The following is a 24,032-nucleotide window of genomic DNA, read 5'->3' as shown; positions in this document are numbered from 1 at the left end:
TACCTATAGATTGTATAGCTCTCAAACCTTATCAGAGAAACTTCTTTGTGCAGTAGATGACATTAACCTAAAGACTCACAACTGGTCATGGCACAGAAAATAAGAAACTGTGGAATGTTAAGCCTTATATGGGACATCTATATCACACCCATTTCTCCCAAGGCTCAGGGATCATTGTAGAAGAAAGAGTAAATGATTGCAAGAGCCAGAACTACCATGAAGTTGTGTTGCAGGCTCATCAGGGAAGCTGTATATAGGAACTCACAGTGGTTGTGATAGCAGGCCAAAGACTTGAGCAAGCTCAGTCCAGACAAAATTTTGGCATGGAGAAAGAGGGACCCTAAAGTGTCACCCATGGCTTAGGAGCTATTGATAACTGATAGTTGTTGAAAGAGGGAGAGTTAGTTTTCTCAAAAGGTCAATACCCCTGGCAGCTTGACCACTTTGGATGGCCATGAATCCCAAAGTATATGGGTATCATTAATTGGATTCTGTGTGTTTACAAAAAAAGAATGAGGATACAAAGTTGTGTTGCTATGACTTGGAGGGGATGTTTGGGAAGAGATGGGGGAGGGGTGGGTATAATCAAAATACTATGTACGAATTTTCAATAAAGAAAAAAAAAATGATGTAATTCTGGTCACTAATTAGGTTATGTCTCAATGAAATAATCACTTTCCTTTTTCTGTATGCACAAAGTACCTGTTAAAAAGCAATTATTTTCCTTTGAATTAATTAGTAAGCAGAAACATGCAATTCACCATTTTGTGCATGCATTTGTTTCTAACAAGTGTATAAATCGTCCATATAGACATTATCTTCTAAGATATCCAGGACTTGCTTCCTGAAGCTACACAGCCTCACATGTTCTTTGACCACACTTGTGAAAATGAGAGACCTGCTCCATCTCCTTCTGGTCTAACTAGCACCCTTCCTTCCACAACACACGTGAAATTTACTCATTTGATTTTATTCTCACATGCAGAGAAATAATTGACACTATTCACTTCACATTGTTATGGTTCTGTTTCAACAATATAGCATATCTTATATAGTCTGACAATTTAATTACCATTTAATATCTTTAAATAACTTAAATATTATACATGGTTAACATCCCTATTGTCAATACCTAAATTTCATTTTGATTTGGTAATTTAAGTTAAGTGATATACACTGTACCAAAGTGATTTTGTTTTACATTGTCTCGGAACTTCAATGTTCACAGGTGGAAAAAAGAAACAAATTATTTCAATGCATTAACGGCCTCTCTGACTTCTAGGAGAAGTGGTGTTTTAGTTAAATTTTTACCAATTATGAAAACCCCTATCTTACATTTTAAGGCTATATGACTTCTTTAATATACAAGGTAAGGTGATTTTTCTTTAATTAGTGAGCAAAGGTCTCAGTCATGACACTCCTCTGCTTTACTTTCAGTACACAAAGCAATCACTGCAGAAAATAAGGAGACATTCTTGTAGCAATAGCTTAAGAAAATGTTTCCAAGAGATAGGGTTAAGATGCATCTTTTTTTTAAGTTCTTAAAAAAATATGTGTACATGTCTTTATATGTGTGTGGATTTGTTTGTGTGCAGTGCCTGTGGAGCTCAGAAAAGGATATCAGATCCACTAAAGTTGGGAGTACAAGGTGGTTATGAGTTGCCTGGTGTGTGGGCCTGGGTCTGAACTGCGGTTTCCCAAAAGACCAGCACATGCTATTCTCTGCCCCCAAAGCGATCTTTTTAATTGAAGTCGAATTCTTAGACATACATTAGAACTTCTCAAGTGAGTTCAACAGAATATACATGTGGCCAGTAGAAACCCAGAAGTAAATTCACTATAGTTAAGGCAAGTTGTTTAGTCATTAGCTTTGCTCAGATTCAAACACTAGACAAAAGAAGTTACAGAATTGCTATTATTTAGCCATACTGGCATGTGTGTGCATGTGTATAATGTGTGCATGTGTGTTGTTCATATGTGTTCATTATACACATATGCATTTGTGTGTGAGGAGCAGAGATTTTGTTAATCATTATCTGCCAATTTTTGTTGTTGTTGTTTTTGTTTTTAGTTTTTTTGGTCTTTTTTTTTTTTTGAGCTGAGGACCGAACCCCGAACCTTGTGCTTGCTAAGCAAGCGCTCTACCACTGAGCTAAATCTCCAGCTCTAATCTGCCAATTTTTGATACAGGGCCTTTTACTATACTTTGAGATCACTCAACTAGCTTGGCTTGGCTGCAACTCCAGTGATCTGTCTTTCTCCAGTGCCCCAGTGCCTGAAACTACAATTGTGTGGCATCTTCCCTGGCCTTATAAACTAGTACTGGAAATGCAAACTCAAGTCGTCATATCTATATAGGGAGAACTTCACTGACTAAACTATCTTTTTTTGTCTCTTTAACTGTGTTTTGGGAAATACACATCATCTTGAGTGGAGAATATTTCATATATTTTAAGAATTAGTTAGGGTTATGTTTATAAATTTCTAAAATTCCTTTTGCTCAGGACACCATGGGTTTACAACAGCAACGTAATCTACCTTGTCTATTTGACTATAGAATTATTGCTGTATTTTATGAATTTCCAAGTTCATTCTAATTTTATGCATTTTTGTGGAACTGGATTAAACCTAGGATCTTGCATTTTTCTAGGCACCTTCTTTGCACTGAGCTACATTTTCATAAAAGTCATGTTCAACAGCTGTCTTTGCAGCCAGGAAACACCAGTACTTTCCCACAAGAATTATATGGCTCTATTTTCCACTCTATCTCAACGTTTTCTTTTAATTTTTCCCAGAAAGAGTTTATTAAAAAAAAAAAAAAAAGATTAGAAGGGCTCTCTTAATGTATCTGTCCATTATAGAGATTACAAATCTCTGTTTCATTTACTCATTTCAGATATCTTTTTACATATTCTTTGTTTTCCAAATCACTTAAGATGTGTATACCATGCTCAGAGCTTCTTGTAATCAATATAACCATTATAGCCTACAATTCTTAAGTTGTTTTTTTTTTTTAGGAAAACTAAACATCCCTATAGAAAATTACAAATTTTCTAATCAAAACCAAATTCTCTCCTTTTTAATATTCTAAAGTTTCTGTAAAAGATGTAAGGGCACTGAGAAAATAGGCACATTCCTTATTTAAAGGTTGAAATTATCCATATTAGTGGTTTTAGTGATAAATTAAAATGAACTGTTTCTTGAAATTTTATGGTCACAACTCATGGAAACGTCTTGTTTTAAGTTAATTTTTAAGGGCTACATACCAAAGTGATAACATTCACAAATATTAGTGCTAAATAAAATGTCAAAACTAAGAAATATAACTTAAAATTTAGGAGTAAATGAGAACGTTTCTAGACGCCACATGTAGAACTTGTTAATTTGCAAGCCCTGTTCCTTCAAAGTGTGCATTGCTGCCATTCTTCATATAAGCTGGAAGGCACTTTAAAGAAAATTAAAATGTGACTGCATCATGTTCCCCTTTCCCTTTTTTCTCTACAACACCTCCCATGCTCTAACCCTCAAGTACATGGCCTATTCCTTATTTTTGAGATTATAATGTAATCACATTTCTTTCCTTTAGTCCCTCCATTAACTCCCTAACACCCCTCCTTGCTCTCTTTCAAATTCATGGCTTCTTTTGTCAATAATTGATATTATATATATTATAATTATATATATATATATATATATATATATATATATACATATATGCAATATCATATATATATACATATACATGCATATTCCTACATATACTCCCTCAGTCTGTATGATAGTGCTTGCATCTATGTTTTTAGGATTTACCACTTGGTACTGGACAACCAATCAGTGTGCCTTTCTCTGGGGAAGGCTATTTTAAGTTGTAAGCTAGTTCTGAATGTGAGGTAACAACTTACTTCATCCAGTCGCCGCTCAGTTCCCAGAGCCAAGAGGTTATTGTACTCTCGTTCAAGAATCTGTCTTGCCTGTTGACATCAAATCAAACTTACTGTCACCAAAGTTACATTTTATTAAATAAACATAAAGGTTTTATTTATCTGAAGATGTGTTATGAAACATGTTTTAGTAGACCGTTCCCTTGCATCAATGGCTACAGTCAAGACGCTTTTACTTCAAATGCTTATTTTATTCCAATTAAGCCTTTTATGTAAATGTTAACTGTCATGTTGAACTGCTTAAATGTTCAAAACAAAATAAAGTTGTACTACATTGGATTTTATCCAGTGTAACAGGTAGTTCACGGACTTAAAACTTTAGAAAATTTTTCCTGGTTTTGTTTATTTTTTTTTCTTGTTTTTTTAATACAAAATTTTACTATGAACACTAAGGTGGAAGACACTATCCCAGGCTGGCTTTGAACTAGTAATCCCCGTGTCTCAGGCACCAAAGTGCTGGAATTACATGCATGCAGCACCTTGCCTAGTTTAAGCCTCATATATGTAAGGATTCCTGTGCTTCAGCTCTTAAAATGTTATTATTTTTATGGCCTGTACAGTAAATCAAAGGTATTTGAGTTTGCGTGGAACTCTGTGGAATCATATACCTCTCCAGATTTAGGGATCACCTGAACAATCAGTTAAATGTAAGTATAATTAAATACGTAAAGAGAAGGGACAGCCTATCAGAGACCAAAGGACATCAGTCACAGGTATTGTTTCAGGGAGATATGGATTCAGGTAGGGGGCTATATCACAGAACTCCAACTCTCTGCTTTTCTAAATAAATAAATATATATACGTATATATATACATACGTATATATATTTTATGCTCATTGGTATTTTACCTGCATGTATGTCTGTGGGATGGTGTCAGAAGTCCTGGAACTTGAGTTACAAGTGTGTGAGCAAACATGTAGGTGCTGGGAATTGAACCAGGGTCAGCCGGAAGAACAACCATTGCTCTTAACCTCTGAGCCATCTCTCCATCCCTTGCCTTTCTAATTTTAAGATTGTGTTTGGCTACCAACTTATTACCTTAAAATTGAAATTCCAGTGACAGAAATAAGTTATGATTATATTAAATGGAACAAACTAAGAACAGAGAGACATGTACACATGATGTCAGGCAAATGTGGAATTTGAGCTCACAGAAGCTGAGTGTGGGATTGTGGTTAATGGAGTAGAGAGAATAAGGGCTGGGAGAAAGGCTACTCAGTGGGCACAAAGTTATAAGGCTGCAAGGAATCCATTCAATTGTAGGTAACTATAGTATATTTTGTATTATTAAAGCTAGAAGAAATTATTATAATTTCTTGATAACTGATTTTATGTGTGGCCCTGGCTGGTCTGGAACTCATTGTATAGACCAGGCTTGCCTCAAGGTCAAGATCTACCTGCCTCTTCTTGAATACTGGGATTAAGGTATGTGCCACCATGCCAGGCTATTTTAGAAGATTTTATCAAGACAAAAATGAAAATGTCTGAGGAACTATATATGTCTAACCCAATATAAAAAACACTCTGTTCAATATATATAGTATCCACATTATCTCCTTTTATTTATTATTATGTTTCTATGTGCTAATTAAGATAAATTTAGTAAAAAAAGACAATAAATTCACAGCCCTATAATTTTCTAAAGGTTTCATTTGTTATTTTATCAACCAAGAGCCAGTGAAGTGAAGTACAAAGGGGCTTTCTTGCCTGGGTGTTCTGTGTTGGAATCTGCAACAATAAAGCCAGGCTGCTGTAGTCAAAGTTCTCATCCAGGGCTATAAGCGAGCCATGCACTCCGCTCTCAAGGATATTGTTTGCATATTCTCGAAGTCCAATCGCTTGTATCCAGCGAATCACTCGGTCATTGCTCCACACTAAGACATCTAGGAAAAGAGATGCATTACATCAAGATCCAATCCTTTGCATGATGAACAAAAAAACCTCCCAGCTGAAAGGAGCTGCAGCTCTCTGGCCAGGTGACATTATTTATGTTGATCTCTCAGCTCCCTAGAACTGTCGACTCCTTTCTGTTACATGAACATGCTGTTCTAATCATCAACCTTGGCTGTGCTAAATCTCATGGTAAGTTGGGCATTTTCAGAAGCTTATTATTACAGAAAAGGCAGAACTTCCCTCACACTGAACACTATTTCAAAGTATTTATTGATGTTTTTATATCAGGGCTCTGGAATCTAGTTGAAGTTGGGTGCTTTTGCCACCAGATGGGGATACTTGTTCCTCCCTCCTTCTTCATAATCCTAGCCCTCATCCCTCATCCTCCTTCCTCTCTCTCTCTCTCTGTATATATACACATATAGAGTGTATATATACAGATATGTATACATACATAACTGTATATGTATTTATATACACACATACAGACACATATATGCATATACATGCACAGACATATATATATACTTATACAAATGCATCTGTGTATTTATAGACACCTATACATACACACACATATACATATACATATATATATATATATATAAACATTATGGTTCAATTGCTGTTCTTCATTTGAAATGTTTTTAAACACTGCTTCAATATTGTATATAATTCAAAGATCCTTATTTTTTGCCTGATGTTACATGTAAAAGAGAATTATCAGAACAAAAAGAAAGTACATTGGCACTTTGGTATTTTATTATTATTATTATTATTATTATTTTATTCATTTTTTTTTGAGACAGGGTTTCTCTGTGTAGCTCTGGGTATCCTGGAACTATCTCTGTACACCAGGCTGGCCTTGAACCTAGAGAGATCCTCCTGCCTCTGCCTCCCTCAGTGTTGGAATTAAAGACGTGCACCACCACTGCCTGGTGACACTTTGGTATTAAGCCATTATTTTTTCCAATAATTTGTTAATGACAAAAACTCAGCCATACATTGACACATACCATAAGGTGATTTTTCTTTGCTTAAAAGTGGCATCTCTAGGAAGTACAGAACATTTTAACATTTAGTTCCTAAAAATAGAACCTTCAGAGGAAATGCCCTGTGTGCCTGTTTGAGATAAAACCCAGAAAAATGTGGGGATTTTTCCTATTGATCCTATCATATCTTGCCTTTACGAGTCAGCAGAATGATGCACAAAACTATAAAATCATATGTACACTACAATGCTGTGTATAAAGAAAAAATTATAGGAATTAATGATTAAGTAGGAAAGCAATAAAAGATTTTCTCAACTTGCAGAACAGAAATCAAAGCAGCATTTCTGTAAATAGTTTTCTTTCTGAGTAAAATTTATACTTAAATATATATTATACACACACACACACACACACACACACACACACACACACACACACACACACACATATATATATATATATATATATATATATATATATATATAAAGTTTTGTTTGCAAAGCTATCATCAACTTATTCTACTTCACTAGTTTGTCATCAGCATGGGTTTCCTCATGCGTAACATTTCAACAAAATGATATTACTGTCCCAAGCAGGAGCGCGGCTCATTCCCTCAGTGACTGGTCTTACTCTGACAGTAACCTGCATTGGCTCTGACTAATACTTGTATGTGTATCTCCATTACTTCTCATTTTCAATGTTCTGATATTATGGTGTGTCTTCTACAGAAACCATACAACACTACTTTTTTAAAATTTCTGTTTTGAATACACTAGTTAGCATATCTCTATTTCATATTACATTACTCAGATATCTCAATTTAAATCTATCATCATTATACTTGTCTTAGCTTTCATTATTCCTTACCTTTTAAATATTATGTATTTTCTTTTTGGTGTTTCTAACTCTCTATTACAGTTCTTATAGTTTATATTATTCTGCCACAAGTAATGCTTAAAACTTAAACTACATATTCTTGACTCATTAATTTCTTGTATATTGTGGACCTTATATAATTTTATAGATATGGACATCTTCAAATCATTTAATTTCTTTTGCCCCAATACAATCATTGTAGCATTTCAGTTGTTTTTTGTTGTAATTCTGTGTAAAATCTAAGCCCTCTAGACATTGTTAGCTGTAAGAGTAATAATTTTACAAATACATTCTTTGGGTATATATCCATACTGTAATTGTATTAGCTTTGTAGTTTTTCTTCTGTCTAAATTTGTGATTCTAATATTTATTTTCCGATCAACTTTGTCTCAGATTCTGTTTCCCTGACAATGTACTGAATCTGCCATTATTATTAGTTGGCTTGTAGATCTCTAACTATTGATTACCTGGACTAGGTACATGTGGACAGGTCACACCACTTCTAGTTCACTTACTTTTACTAAATGCATATTTTTTTTAGACTAATGTGATAAAAATTCTTCAAAAATTATAAAAAATAAGTGAATTCGACTTCACAGTATGTATATGCAGATGTGCACATAAACATGCTTGCTCATGCGTTGTAGTCTAAGACATACTAGCTTGTTTCTGCAAATATATATCAATCAAAACCCCCATCATACATGTTGTTAAGAATAATTAAATAATACAATACATTTATGGCAATGAGACAGATAAACTCTAATTGTAACTTTTCTGATTTGGAACAGCCGCATAGTAATTGTAATATAAATACCTTTCACAGCAAAATTATACCCAGGCATGTATGCTTAATAGGAATCCTCTTGACCTAATGGCTGAAGATCAATGTCAACTGTGTCTTAGCAACAAATTAAAAGTTAGTGCATTCTTGACACCTTCCTCTCATCAGAAACCTGTTTTCTAAGGTCAAAGTTAATTAGCACTTCCGGTTAATTAGCACTTCCCATAATAACAGAGCATCTAGTCAAGAGTTGAGAACTATTCCTCTAAATGCCATCGAGCAATTGTAGGAAGCAGGGGTTACTTATGATCTCACTCGCAGCCACTTATATTTGATTGTTTGTATGTAACACAGTGAATCAGAACAGCTTTTTTTCCTCAGGGCTACAGTCTAAGCCGTGACTGCCAAATAATAATAGAACATTTGCTACTGGGCCAAATGGGCAATTCTTCTCTTTTAGATCAATCTATCTGTAAAGAAATTCATGCCGTGTGACCCAGCATAAAGCAATCTACTTGCGAAATATACTTCAGAAAGAACACAAGAAAGTGGTATCCCACAGACAAACTCCACTCATGAAACAAAACATCTTTTGTTAGGTCAAACCCATATTCACTTCTGGGGTCTGTCCTTGGTCCATTAGTTTTTGAATTTTAATTCAACTGTAGAACAATACGCTGAAAACAACCTACAATTTCTTGGGGTCCAAAAATAAAGAAAAATCCAAGAACTTGAATTTGACAAAGAAAAAAAAATACATTATTGCTTCTTGGTAGCAAGTAAATGAAGTGTTAGAAGAAACCCATCATGTATTTATTTATCTACTCACTAATGAACAGTGCATGTATAGAAAAATACTTCCAAATATTTGTCTTCACAAGCATTCAAGTACAGCTTTCTAGAAGTAATTTAATGTTCAAAATTGCTAGAGATAAATTTTCTGAAGTTGACACAAATGAATGTAAGGAAAACCTGAGACAGGTATTCATAAATAAAACACAACAATGTTAAACTTTAATATGGGAAGAGAGGGGTAGGTAAAACATACTATTTTTATGTAAAATAGGCCATAAGGGAAATTAAGATAAAAATAGACTTGTACCCAGTTTGAACAGTTAATGTGGTATAGACAATCCCACCTTATATTATGAAATGCTTGCAAGTGTCAGTTCGTGGGTCATGGGAAATGGGAATATAACTTACAAATAATTTCATAGCTGTGCTAGACAGTTTTATGTCAATTTGACAAAATCCAAACTCATATGAGAGGAGGTAACCCCAATTAAGTAAATGTCTCCATAAGATTAGGTTGGAGGCAGGCCTATAGGGCATTTTCTGAATTAGTGATTGATGTGGGAGGTCCTAGACTATTGTAAGTGGGGCTACCCCTGGCCTGGTTTTCCTGGGTTCTATAAGGAAGCAGGCTGACAAAAACACAGGAAGCAAGCCAGTAAGCAGCACCCCTCCGTGGCTTCTGCATCAGCTCCTGCCTCCAGGTTCCTGCCCTGTTTGAGTTCCTGTCCTGATTTCTATCAGTGATGAACAGTGATGTGGACTTTGTAAGCCAAATAAACCCTTTCCTCCCCAACTTGCAATTTGGTCGTGGTGTTTCATCACAGCCACAGAAATCCTAATGAAGACAATATTTAAACCATTTTTCAAAAATATTTGGACACATTTAACAAGGATTTTCCTCCTTTAAAAATATATGCTCATTAAATTGTTTACTAACAAAGCCAGAGGCTTGTGTATGCTTCTACCTTACATCCAACAACTTGTTTTTCATTAACAATCAGAAAGATCTAGTGGTTTTCAGCAAGGGAAAATCCGGTTTATTTGCTTTTTAAGTCATGTTTTCTCCTCTATATCAAGGTGATATGTTTTTCCTGTGCTGGATGCTTGTGATGTGATATATGAAATGATACATACTAATGATATAGTATAGTGAAGTTAGTATCAAACCCTTAAGAGGAAACAATTGGGGAGTCCTTAGGTCAGCCATGGGAACTTCCCTTGGAAGGTAGTAAAGTGATACTTGTAGACTCCTTGCTAATTATCCTAAGGGGTTTGTTATAAATGACTGTGTCTACTAAGACCAAGAATCTTGTCTGCAATGTAATTGTCTATAACCTGTTTGCTAATGTGAGGTTATGAGGGCAAGGGAGATGCCCACAAAAATCTATGCCATGCTGTGTAGATTTGTAACCTCACAAACATGGAGATGTATCTCTTCTTTCAAAACTCATCTACCTTGGATGGTTTGTTATAGTAAATCGAAACTGAATAATTACTTTTCAAATGCATGTGCAGTATAGTCTGTCTTTGTACACAGTGATTGCAACAGTTAGCCTTGCAACATTAACAGGACCCTGAACTAAAGTTATTAATGGACTGGCAAATTTCAGAGAGAAGATATTTACATAATTTCCACATAAATTCCCAATGTAATTTTTATAATTACTTACGAAAAAATTTCTGAGAACAGAAATTAAATTCAAATGCTGTAAACCAAGATGAACATCAACATCCAACAAATTGTTTTTCTTTAACAATTAGAAAGATCTACCCATTTCTGACAAATGAACATCTAGTATATTTGTCTTTTAAATCATATTACTCCTCAATATTAAGGTGAACAGGTAATTTGGTATGGTTTTAGTGTCCCCCAAATTTTCCTATATTGGGTTCTTTTCTCTTAGTGATATAATATACAGCTGTAGAAACAAGATATATTTTCTGAATTATAGTGAAAAAATTCTTTTAAAAACATCTGACAAAAAGGTCCACAGAAAGCCATTTTTAACATGGGCAAAATACATAATTAATACGTTCAGAGAGATAAATCTACTTCCAGAAAGTCAAGAGTGTGTCCTCAAAATGATTGACCTTACAATGTGGCAATACCTTTTTCTGTGTTATAATCTTTTTCTGAGGAAAAACCAGCAATGACACTTTGCAAAATGTGTGATATAGTCTGATGATGATTGTTTCATATACATCATCTTAGGTTTAAGAATAGAGATGTCAAAACCTCCCTAGGAAAGACATTAGTCATTAAACGAAGGTGGGTTACCTTTTATTTCATGTTGGCTTGTGTCTCGTCTTCTCTCTAGTTCTTTTCTATCATAATTCAGTCTTTTCAAGCACATAATTCCGTATTGTAAACTTGTTCTATTTTTAGAAAGGAGAAAACACATTAAATTAAAGCACCATGTGAAGAATATTCTGTTATTAATTATGGACAACCCTACATTACTTTCTAGAAGAGCCCATTTATCAATTACATCCACAATAGTTTCCTTCAATTAGGAAGGATTATAGATATAATTATCTTAAGAATAAAATGTTTCTAAAACATAGAAAATATTTAATGGATAGGATATTCACAATTTAAAAAATAATGATAGTCATCTATAGTTCCATACATATCCATATGCATAGACACATAATTGTACATAGTCATCTGGAACACATCTGTCTTCAATTTAGCATTTTCTACTGTGCAGTTTAGCCAATTAGTGTTTTATTTCTTCACAGAGAACTTAATGTCTCTCCTTAGAGACAGGAATAACTTTATAGTAAATCAAAGTTTCTTTGACTGATGAAAAAAAAAAGAGTGAATTAAGTAGTAAGGCAGGGCATAAAATATGAAGAAATAGCACCAACAGTAAGACAGACCGGTGTGTAATAAAGAGCAAGTCAGAGTCTCCTGACACTCTGTGGAGAGGGTGCTGGGGAAGAGAAAACACCATGGCAGTCAGAAGCGTAAGGTGCAGAAGGTTGGGCTACCAGGGGACAGACCTTATAAATTGTACTACAGGACTGTGGATGCAATTTCGGAGATATGGCGATATTGAGACATGCTTTGTAGAGCTGAAATTCAGACTAGGAATTAGGGGGCAAATACAGTCCCATATGAGAAATCTAGACATGCCAAAGCAAGACTCGCATTTCACGTATGAGATGTATCCTTGGGGAATTTTCAGAGAGGAAGGGATGTTAATAACATGACTTCTTATTTTTGTTTTATTTAGGGAATAATGATCTCATAGCATGTACCACATAGGGAAATGGTGATCCTAGAAGACGGAACAAATGAAGGGCTTGCAGGGGTAAGCATGAAAAGGAAACCTCGCAGATGCCCAGAGAGAAGAAAACATAAAATTAGAGTTAGTAATAATAGATTGAGTAGGTATAAAGACTGTAGCAGAGACTTTGTTGACTACCATGAGAGGCCTTACCCACTCGGAGGGTGGATGGGGGTAGAGTGGGAGGGAGGTGAGGAGGCAGAAGAAGGGAAGCGAGAGGGAACTGGGGTTGGTACATAAAATGAAAAAATATATATAATAAAAAAGACTGTAGCAGAGTATGGTAGGAAAATAAAAGGGCTTCTAGATTTAAAGTAACAAGCATTGAATATCATTAATTTCTTTTTTTGAACTGTATTTTTAATTATTAAGATTTTTTTTTATTCATTTTACTTACTAACCACAGATTCACCTCCCTCTCTTCCCTCCTTTCACTCCCCCAGCCTTCCTCCTCAACCCACCCCCCATTCCCTCCTTGACTCCATTGGGAGTCAGCAGAGCCTGGTATATTCAACTGAGGCAGGTCCAAGCCCTTCCCCCTACATCAAGGCTGTGCAAGGTGTCCCACTATAGGTAGTGGGCTCCAAAAAGCCAGCTTATGCACTAGGGATGGATCATCCTGAGTGAGGTAACCAAAACTCAGAAGGACAAACATGGTACATACTCATTCACAAGTGGATACTAGATGTAAAGCAGAGGATAACCAGACTACAACCCATAGCTTCAGAGAAGCCAGCTAACAAGGAGGAACCTAAGAGGGATGCATGGATTGCCCTGGGAAAGGGAAATAGATGAGATCTACATTAGTAAACTGGAGGTGCCAGGGGCAATGGAGGATAGGGAATGGGGTATGAGAACATAAGGGAACAAGATGGTCCAGCTGGAAAGGGGACGGAGTGGGAGTGCAAGGAAAGAGATACCATGATAGATAGAGACATCATGGGAATAGGGAGGAACAGGGTGCTAAGGAAGTTCCACAGCAATCCAGGAATCCACAAGGAAGACCCCAGCTTAGACTACTTGCATTAATTTCTTAAATGTCTAGCAGTAGATACATATTCAGACATGTACACCAGATAGTCTACACACACACACACACACACACACACACACACACACACACACACACACGATATATTTCTGTGTTATAAAATGTGACACAAGCATCTGAAATCCCAGAAAAAGAACCTGAACCTATGTCTCCCTACATGCATATACTAAAGACTTTACCTTCATCATCCAGAATTGAGAGGGAAAGGCAACAAATTTAAATGATGGCATCAAGTGGACCTTAATCTCTTTTTATAAGAATAAACAATTTGGAAAATCACAGACAGTAGAAGTGTGAACTTACAGAGCAAAGACTAAATATGGACACACAGAGAGGATGGGAGACCTCCAGATAAATAGACATGTCCATACCTTCATCTTTCCCTCCACCATCTAGAGGAGGGGCTACCAGGCTACAATGTAGTATTTAATAAACAGTATCATTCATCATAAGCCCTATAAACCTGATAGAATATAAATAATCTGAATGAAATATTTACTCCTTATTATCACATTCTGACAGATTTTAAACAAAACATTCAGCAGTACTTTTTCAAGAACTAATATGCTAATAACCCAAAATATTCACATTTATGTAAGAACAAAAAGGACAATCATGTCCCTCATAGAAGATTTTTTTTCCAAGTAGGTCCTTAAGTTACACAGATTATAATCACATAACTTTATAAAAGTTGAAACTACATATATTCATTTAATCTTCATAAAATTTTTGTTTTGGTCTTAGTTGGTTTTTTTTTTTTTCATTTTCTTTCATGTGTGACTGTTTTGCTAGCATGCATATGTGTGCTCCATGGACATGCTTGACACCCATGACAATCAGAAGAGGGTATCAGGTCAGTTGGAACTGGACTTAATGATGGTTGTGACCCACCATATGGATGCTAGGAACTGAATCTGAGTCTTCTGTTGGGGGAAACAAGTGCTCTTAACCACTAAGCCATCTCTCTACCTCATAAGTAATTCTCTAACATAAACTTAAAAAATAACTTTAAAATATCCATTCAAGAAAAAGCGAAAGCACTCAATATGAGAACAACTCATGTGTGTACCTTTGTGTCAACTTCAGGCATATAACATAAACATAGCTCTCCAGTAGTAAACTCTTCAATTTTTTGCCTGAGTACTTGTTGCATGGAGATGACACAGACCTCTAGATTGAGAAACATTGTCTTTCTACTGTCCTGCTAATTTCTTTTGTCAGCTGCATATTGATTATGGTTTCACTTTCATTATTCTTTTCTGAAAACCTACCGATGGAAACTATCCACCATTTTTAAATGGACACGAAGATCTTTTTTGGTGAGGTGGTCTAACATTCGTGCATCAACCAAGCATTCCATAAAGTAACTTCTGTACTGAGGCAACCCCAGGCTGGGTAGCCATTCGTTTCCAATCCACTCGTGGTTCATATCTCCATAAGCCAGGGTCTGTAGAAAGACCGGACACTGGAATTGTTTTATAGCAGTCAAGTTTCTTAACCAATAAAATGAGATGGTAAATGGAGGATATTAGCAATTATGATAACTGAAATTTCATTACTATGATACATAGGCCAACAAAAAAGAGATAAAATTTAACCTGAATGTATTTTATTTACTCTAGCACAAAACAAACTCTGCATAATTTGTTAGAACATTTGCCTGCAAAAATAAGTAACTTCATTGTATATTTTAAAACAATAAATTTTGTCCAAATAAGTGTCTGGTTAATAAAAAACAACAACATATAGCTAGAGGTATGGTATGCAATTTAAACCTAAAGATTCCATTTCTATACTGGTAGAATTCCTTTACTTCTTTTATTCTTAAAGTACTATCCCACTTCCCTCCATCAATGATTCTATAGCTATTGCTGTGGTGTCATAGCAAACCCTGATGTGAAACAGAAACCTTAGTAAACAAATAAAGGAAAAACAAGGAAAGTGAAAGACAGCATGCTGGCATGTAGTCAGCATTATGCTATGGAGAAGAGAGTATATTGAGCATTCCATTAGGTTCCTAGAGGAATCCTTGACCAGATATCAGTCAATTTAGACAATGTGTGTAAAGCAGCCTTGGTCAAAAACTAAGAAAGATATGCTAATTCTTTTTTGAAATGTAAGAACTAATCTTCCCATATAGTGTTCAAACAGGTAAAATAAAAATCATATCAACAACCAGTACTAAACTCAACTTTTACAAAAATATTGTTCATTTTTAGAAAATTTAAGGGAAATATATTATTAATCATTTAAAGGATATTAATTTTAGAGAGTTGTCTACTTAGTGAATAATTGTGATAAGAACCCACAGTTCTAATTATACTATAAATATAGCAAAAATCTGGATTTTTTAAAAGAATTATGAAATTTGTTTCAGTGTTAAAATTGACTGTAACCTATGCTACAGCATGTTTAAATGTAGATCCTTATAAAGGTACCAAATTTTATTTACTTTCTAAATTTATTCTCTTAGTTGTCCAACTTGTAGAAATGCTGAAGAAAATGTGCACTATATCATTTAATATTAATTTCTGTGTCCTGTGAGCAGTTTAATAATTGGGATTGTCCTCATCTTATACTTGCTGTGCTGACATCTGTCATTCTTGCACCAACCCCCAAATACTGCACATGACACTTAAAAGCAAACAGGACAATGCTTTACAAAAAGTCTTCGTGAGATTTTCCCAGAGATCCAAATTGTATGATCATATAACTTGGTTATATATATAACAGAGTAATTTCGGAGAAATTCAAGTTATAGATCCATCTTTGGAGGAAGAAAGAAAAATTACCCTGTTGTATATACTAACTATGAAATGATAATCATCTTAGTTACAAAACATGATGTATAACGATGCACCTCCAATATTAGCCATAATACTAATTTAAGTATATATAGCAGTCTAATTGCTAAGATAAGTGATGCTTTCAAATATTATGACCTACAGGCGTTTTCTAATTTATATTGCATATTTTACTATGTCTTAAAGCATATGAGTTTCCTACCTGGGCCCAGCTTCCTTCCTCAGATTCTTTCTGGGTTAGCAGCAGGAAGTGATTAATAAAGCAGGTAAACATAAATTAATTTCAAGTGACTATTGAAAAAGTTCTACCAGAAGCATAATAGTAATATAGTATGTTAGGTAACATAACATAAGCAGACATGCGTATACTTACACTCAATCAATTTCTCAGATAAAGAGCACACAACAGAGTTTTAATTAACTCTCATTTAAATATACATAAACACACTGGAGTTATGAGTTCTGTAAAAATTTGATCTATTCTTGATTTTATATAAGTTTTCAAATTTAGTACAGACATAATTATATGTACCTATATATAATGGAAAAATGTTACAGACTAGAAATTAATAAAGTGAATAACTATATTTCTGTCAAAGCTTTGGGGGCAAACATACCCCAAAACAGCCAACCAAAAAAACAGAAGGATGCAACTAAAAATGCAAATGATCATATGACTTTGCATTGTTACATTTACACCATGACATTACAGACAGCAAACATTTTAATGGGAATTAAGGTGAAAGTACTTTAAAATGAAGTTGCTAGAGGTAAAACAGATGGTGTGTCCAACTTTGATCTTTCCATGAAAAATGACAGTAAAACATCACATTTTTAAAGCTGGTGATTGGAATCTTTGAAGTCATTTCAAACTGTACTTTTAAAAACCAAATGAATATAATAACACTTCAGTAATTTTTTCCTAGAGGTCCACATGTGGGATGATATAGCCCCAGAAACTACATAATTACATTAAAAGTGATGATTCAATGTAAGCTTTTCTACAACTGATTGTTTGATTTAGTAATATATATTCCTATGATCATGTGCTAAGAGGTATTAACTATAAAATTTTCCATTGTTCCTAAATTTTAATAAATTATTTCTTACTGTTTGCATATTACAACAGTGGATTACAGACACTTAGGAAAAGAAGCATAAGACAATCTAACACTGTCTCATTTTCAGTTGTCAAACAAGCATACTAAAGTAAATATATAATCCAAATATCAGTTATCTCTGTGTGTAACTGGCTAACACACCCCATTTCATTGGTTTATAGTATATCAATTCCTGTCTTTTCTTTTTTCTGTGTATAAGTACTTTTGTTTGGGTTCAACAAAGACTAACCGTTTTTGCTGGAGCTGCCAGATTTTCCATTTCTTCATGGGTCACCCAGACATTGCCTGAAGGCTAGTGAGGAGCCCAAAGGAAACAGTGTCATCCATGGAGGGAAGCCAGAGTAGAGAGAAAGGAGGCACCTCTGTCAATCAACAGCATTGAATACACTGCATCACACCTGCTCTACACATCATCATGAGTCAACACTCTAGAGCCATTTTTTTCAGTTTCTCAAGGGACTAATTGAACAGAGACATGTTGTGATGCTCCTATTAGTTCTTTGGTTATTAAATAAAATAATGCTTTGGAGAAACTTTATGTTCCAAAAGAATGTAGTCTTCAGGTTCAATTTTGTAAAATGGCAAACTAACTATAAAATAATGTAGCATTGCCCTTTTCCTTATAATGGGTTGACTCAATATATGAGTTGTTTATCAAAAGAATTTCATTCACATACTTTTATTCATCAATGTCCTGGTAAACATAAACTGACTGTTACAGAGAAGCTGTAAACCTCACAGAGTGTTTGGAAAACAGCATGAACACGTCTACCAGGTGTTTTGTTTTGTTTTGTATTGTTTTGTTAATTCAAAAGATGTGTTCCTCCCTGTATTCTTGGAGAGGAAAAAAAGACCTGAGACATTTTTAAGATACTGTTGATTTAATAAAGCTACTTTTCAGCCTCATCAATACTGTCAAATTTCCAAATTATTTCCTTATTATTCAGTCATGTCTTAGAACCATTTGTTGTAGTTTGAATGTGAGATATCTTCCATGGGCCCATGTCTTTGAACAATTAGTCTCCAAATGGTGACAAAGATGAGGAAGGGTTGTGGAACCTTTAGGAGGTACAACTTTATTGGAAAACTGAATCACTGTGGCCAGGCCTTGCGGCCCACTTCTGTCTACATGTGCTTCCTAAGTATGGACACAGCTGATCTGCTTCCTGTTCCCACCACGTTTCCCTGCCTGTTGTCAAGCTTTCCCAACCACGATGGACTGTATCCCTCTGAAACTGTGAGACAAAGTAAATCCCTTATCGTTAAACTTGCTTTTGTCAGCACTAGAGGGGTAAGGAAGACACCATTATAATATGCTTTTCTTGTGCTTGGGAGTTAAGAGCTTTGCCCTAGTATCAAACGCATGACATGGCAGACAAACACAGAATAAACTGATTTTTTTTAAATACAATGGACTATTCTTTTGGGAAGTCTCTCCATTTTTTTCTCTAGCCATGTAATCTAATATTATCTCTACATACCATGTAATCGATAATTTGAACTTAAAATCTGCTTATTAACATAGGGATCATAATATTATTGTTTAAGATTCCTTCCACTGGAGACTACTGCACATAAAATTTCACAATTTTTTTTCCAAGAAATCTGTATGCAAATTTCTCCAAATCATAACACTTACTGGTTCTTTGTTTTAGAAAGAACAGAAGAGGCAATGTCCAAATATCACAAGCTACTCATGGAACGTTCTACACTTCACCTAATACCATGTCTGACTTTCCTCATAGATAATGAACAGTATATTTTGATATAAATTTAGAAGTAATTATATGGAAAGTAAAATGAGTATCCTTTGATATGAGAGAAATCTTACATAAATTATATATTAGTGAATCATATATATTATTCTTACATGTATGTTTTATATATAATAATATGAACAAACATATTTCTATAACAGACTTATACTGTGAAGATTCTTAATTTTAAATAAATCAGAAATGTTAAGAGAACTAAATATGATATATATGCATTCTCATACTTAACTGCTGCAGAATTTATATATAGCCAATTTTTCCTATAGAATAAAATTACACACTTATGGAACAAATTTACAATACAAGAGCTACTCATATCATGGGAAGCCTCAATAAGGCTGACTTATGCAACTTCTCCATTGATTCTGACTCCAAATAACGATGATCTTGCTCTTCCCATAATGACCTTGACCAGTATTATCTCTAATGGAGCAGAACTGTTCCACCAGTTTTCTGAAATTGTGCATTGGGTGGTCCCCAAAGTATTCCGGGATTGGTAAGATTCTAGAAGCTATGGTTGCATAATTATCTTCACCTACAAAATGAGCATAATTCCAGGGCAATTTGTGAAAACATGATTGCCAAATTTTTGGAAGTTGCGTGTTAAGAAGTTACATTGCATGTGAAATGTACAAGTTACTTTCTTAAAATGGGCTTTTCTTTACTTTCTGTCATGTGTGTGAGCATGGTGTAGGCACATATTTTCAGTGTCTGTGCAGTTGGGTGCAAAGTCAGGTGAAAGTTTTGAGTGTCTTCCTCTATCTCTTTCTGTCCTGTTCCTTTGAGGCACAGTCTTTCCCTGAACACAAGGCTTGAGCATTCTTGGCAAGGGTGGATGTCAGCAAACTCTAATGATTGTCTGCTCTGTCCCATTGGAGGAGTTTAAAACATGTGCAAGATACCTGGTTTGTTATGTGAGTGTTTGGATCATAAAACTCATAATTATATAGTGAGCACACTTCAACGCTGAACCATCTCCACAGTCCATGAACATACGTTTACAGAAATTGTTTTGCCATATACTTTTGTTAAACAAAGTACTAAATAGCTTCTTTACAGTCCACTCAGGTAATCAGTAGTTGAGGCTTGGGTTTTTTGTTGTTGTTATTGTTAATAATCATTTGTTTGTTGACAGTATCTCACTCTTAAGTCCCTACTGACCTGTATCTCACTAAGTATTCTGGGCTGATCTTGAACTCATAGAGCTCACCTGCCTCTGTCTCTTGAGTCCTGAGATTAAATACATGAACTACCATTACAGAATAGCTGAAGTTGTAATGGGTTTATTCAGTAATCAACCTCACATTCAGTAAGTAAATTAGTCAATCAATTTATTTTCTTCCCCAGTAGCTTCAGGGAAACAGTTTTCATCTGAGTGTCAGAGGTTCAAGGCTTCAGAGAGAAGCAGAGCAGCCTATCTAGGAGGCTATGAACAATCAAATGAATTTTGGACCTTGGAAACAAGATTGAAGAACATACCAATAGTGGTTTGGACAAGAATAAGGACAAACATAAAAGAATCTGTGGCTCTGTGAGAAGCTTACTGCCTTAGCAGTTTATGCTCAATTCTCAAATAGATGTGATCCATGAAATAAAAATTATCAACTGCCTTAGAGGCCAATATCATCTAGCAGGGGATTAATAAGATCCCAAATGCAGTTCAAATTACTATGCTGGAAGCTTGAGTTCCTTTATTGCCAGTTTTCCAGTAATTGCCCTAGAATGTTGTCAAAAATATTTTTAAACATCAAATTCTCCGTATCTTAAGAAGAACAAAGTACATACTCCAAACTGGATTAAATCTTAACACACGAGCAGACTAGGATGAGGAGGTAAAGTTAGCCCATGAGGCTAAATTTAAGGAAGTATTCATTTTCAAAGTTATGGGAAAGCAAGCTTGGCACTAATAATGTATGCTTCCTTAAACTTTGAGCTTTCCTTAGCTTGCTTCCTCCCTTTAAGTGAAGATGTGGTAGAATACTTATAAAGTATTATTAAGTGAGACTTGGGAGGAAAATTCCTAAAGGATGTTATGAATTCTACTTCTTACCTAATTAAATCATTCAGGGAGGAGCTAGGGCAGGAAAATAAATATTACATTAACTTAAAGTACAACTCACACAAGTTAATCAGGGGAAATAATTAGTTTTCTGGCTGTCAACATTATAAAAAAAAATCAATTGGTCAGACCTCACAATGTTCCTATATCTTTTCTTGCTCAAAATTAATTTTGTTATTAACTTAGTCACTTTGAAGTATTGTTCACTTTATAGGTGAATTACAAAATAAATTAACTTTAAATTTACTATTTAAATATTCTAGAATGATCTTAAAGTTGTGTATGTTTGTGGGCACATGTATTTGTGCAGGTGAGCATGCTAGTATGTACACATGTGTGTGGGAGACACACTTGTGTGTCAATATTAGAAATCATCCTCCATTACTCTTCAATCTTATTCACTGTCCATTCAACCAAACCCACAGACCAGTAATTTGGATTGCTGTCTCTTCAGGTCCTGGTATAATTTGAATAGAATTTTATGTGAAGATTTTGTTTTGCAAAGCAAATGGTGTTTGAAATATAAATGGGCAAATGGTTCTAGGAAGACGGAGTATAAGGAAGAAAATAAATGCAGTAGAGTAATTTTAAGGGACACAACTTTACTTGCTATATGCATTTACATCAGTGTATTGCTTAATGCATACAAGTCCTATGATTAAAGAGCTTTGACTCATTAGTAAAAAGGCAACTATCCTTTTAATTCAATGAAAACACTGAAAATCTTTGGAAATGCTCAGACAACAAAATGCATTAAACCATTAAGTTTCTGAGTATTTTAAAATTTTAAAATATGAGCAGTGAGGTAATCAGTGGCCAACACAGGAGGAATGGCACACAGTTTGATAACTAATGTGCTAAGAAAATAAATTGTCCATATACAATTATTGCTGTGAATATAAACACATTTTATGAAATCGTGTATGTACATATACCTATTTTGTACATACTGGAATTATTAAATGAATTAAATGTTTTGGTAGTGATGTTCATATAAATTATATTATCTCTATAAAGAAGAGATGGAATGATTAAATTTATATTTTAATACTTGAGGAATATACTTATTCTACGTTAATAATTTTGAAAGGAAATCACAAAGTACTGTGTACTAGAATAAGGAAAAAGGGACAAACAAGTCCCCATTAAAAAGTTAATGAAAAATTAATAAAAAGATTCTTTTTTTATACTCTGCTTCTTTATCACACATAGGAATTCAATAATTTCAGCTCATACTCATCATACCTTCCTTACTGTGTTTTTCTGGGTGTGTGGGGGGGGTGGAATTCAGAGCTATGTATAGTTTACATCATCTATATAACTGGGAAGCATGTCCTATAATTACTCTGTGTGTGTGTGTGTGTGTGTGTGTGTGTGTGTGTGTGTGTGTGCATGTGCGTATGTGTGCATATGCTCATATGTTTATGGTATGCATGTGTATATATCTAAGTATATATATATGCAGAAGCCAGAATTTGGACTTAGGTGTCTTCCTTGATGGTGTTGCACTTTATTGAGGCAGAGTTTCTTGGTGAACTATGAACTTACAGTTTCAGCTGGTCTCCCTCCTCCATTTTCCATCTTTGTTTCCCAATACAGGGCTTAAAAGTGTGTAAAAAATCTCACCAAGTTTTTCTTTTTCTTCTTCTTTTTTTTAACCTGGGTCTGAGGATCTAAATCCCTGTCCCTGTGCTCACATAGCAAGAACATTATCCACTGAAACATTGCTCAGCCCTGCAATGATTATGTTTTAGGTGAATATTTAGAATAATTACAATGTATCTGATGATAATTTTAAGGCCTCAGGCAAACATTGGCATTATCCTTGTTTAGTCTCCTCTAAGATGAGCCAAGAAAAGAGATCATTAAAAAAAAAAGATGTTTAAATGTATACAAAATGTTAATGCATGGTAGGAAAGAAACCCAGATTTTAGGGTATTTATCAGAAAGCTTTTCAGAGATCAGTAAGTGAGAGGTGTACTGGGGAGGTCTTGTGACCCTGAAGTGGGAAGCATGTTCTAGCAACAACAATATAACACAATAAGCTTTTGAGGCCAACTGCAGCTAAATTCTGAGTATCTTAAGCAGTCCTCATTTTTGTCTGCTTTTGAAACACCTCCATGTAGTTTTATCTTTAATCTGTAATTTAACTTGCTTCAGGGTATACATCTTAGGGGAAAATGTGCTTTCTTCAAAACATGTTTCCACTAAGGAAGGGATTTGCCTTTGCACCTTAAAGAAATGAGATAGTGTATCCTGTTCTTTAACCTGGAAGTTGGAAGTCGGATTGCACTGATGTTTGCAGGATTTGAATATATAAAATGTTTCATACTGCATTTACTTTTGGGAGAAGAGAACTCTCTATAAGCCAGTTACAATGCTATTTTCTCAGATTTAAATACTCATAAAAGCCTTCAGATCTGAATTTGCTTTACAATAATTAGAATTTTAATGGCCTCAAATATTACTGTAAATATATTTTAAATTACCTTCACCTGGAATATATTAGCTGAGAACATTCTTATCTACTTAAAATAATATTGTAAGTAGAAATTACATATATAATTCTTACATGGTATTGAGGAAGTAACTAAAATGTAATTATACAAGAAATATACACCTCTTTGAAATCTTACCATGTGTTTC

At 34.7% G+C, this 24,032-nt stretch overlaps 1 protein-coding gene across 26 annotated transcripts in view; it reads right to left on the bottom strand.

Moving 5' to 3' along the window:
* Positions 1–24,032, bottom strand: part of Ppfia2 (PTPRF interacting protein alpha 2) — a 452,499-nt gene that overhangs the window by 7,347 nt on the left and 421,120 nt on the right. For 13 of the 26 annotated variants that reach the window (XM_036169422.1, XM_036169428.1, XM_036169429.1 and 10 more), the window contains 6 exons: positions 17,782–17,844; positions 16,634–16,663; positions 14,899–15,092; positions 11,562–11,659; positions 5,651–5,826; positions 3,903–3,971 (listed from right to left, as the gene is read on the bottom strand). In XM_036169422.1, the coding sequence (XP_036025315.1) occupies positions 3,903–3,971; positions 5,651–5,826; positions 11,562–11,659; positions 14,899–15,092; positions 16,634–16,663; positions 17,782–17,844 (630 nt within the window). The remainder of the gene's footprint in view (positions 1–3,902; positions 3,972–5,650; positions 5,827–11,561; positions 11,660–14,898; positions 15,093–16,633; positions 16,664–17,781; positions 17,845–24,032) is intronic. The other 13 variants (XM_036169425.1, XM_036169431.1, XM_036169432.1 and 10 more) reach the window with 3 other exon arrangements.

This window comes from Onychomys torridus, chromosome 20 (assembly GCF_903995425.1).
Source record: "Onychomys torridus chromosome 20, mOncTor1.1, whole genome shotgun sequence".
NCBI classification, from domain to species: domain Eukaryota; kingdom Metazoa; phylum Chordata; class Mammalia; order Rodentia; family Cricetidae; genus Onychomys; species Onychomys torridus.
This window is presented reverse-complemented; position numbering and strand designations above follow the sequence as displayed.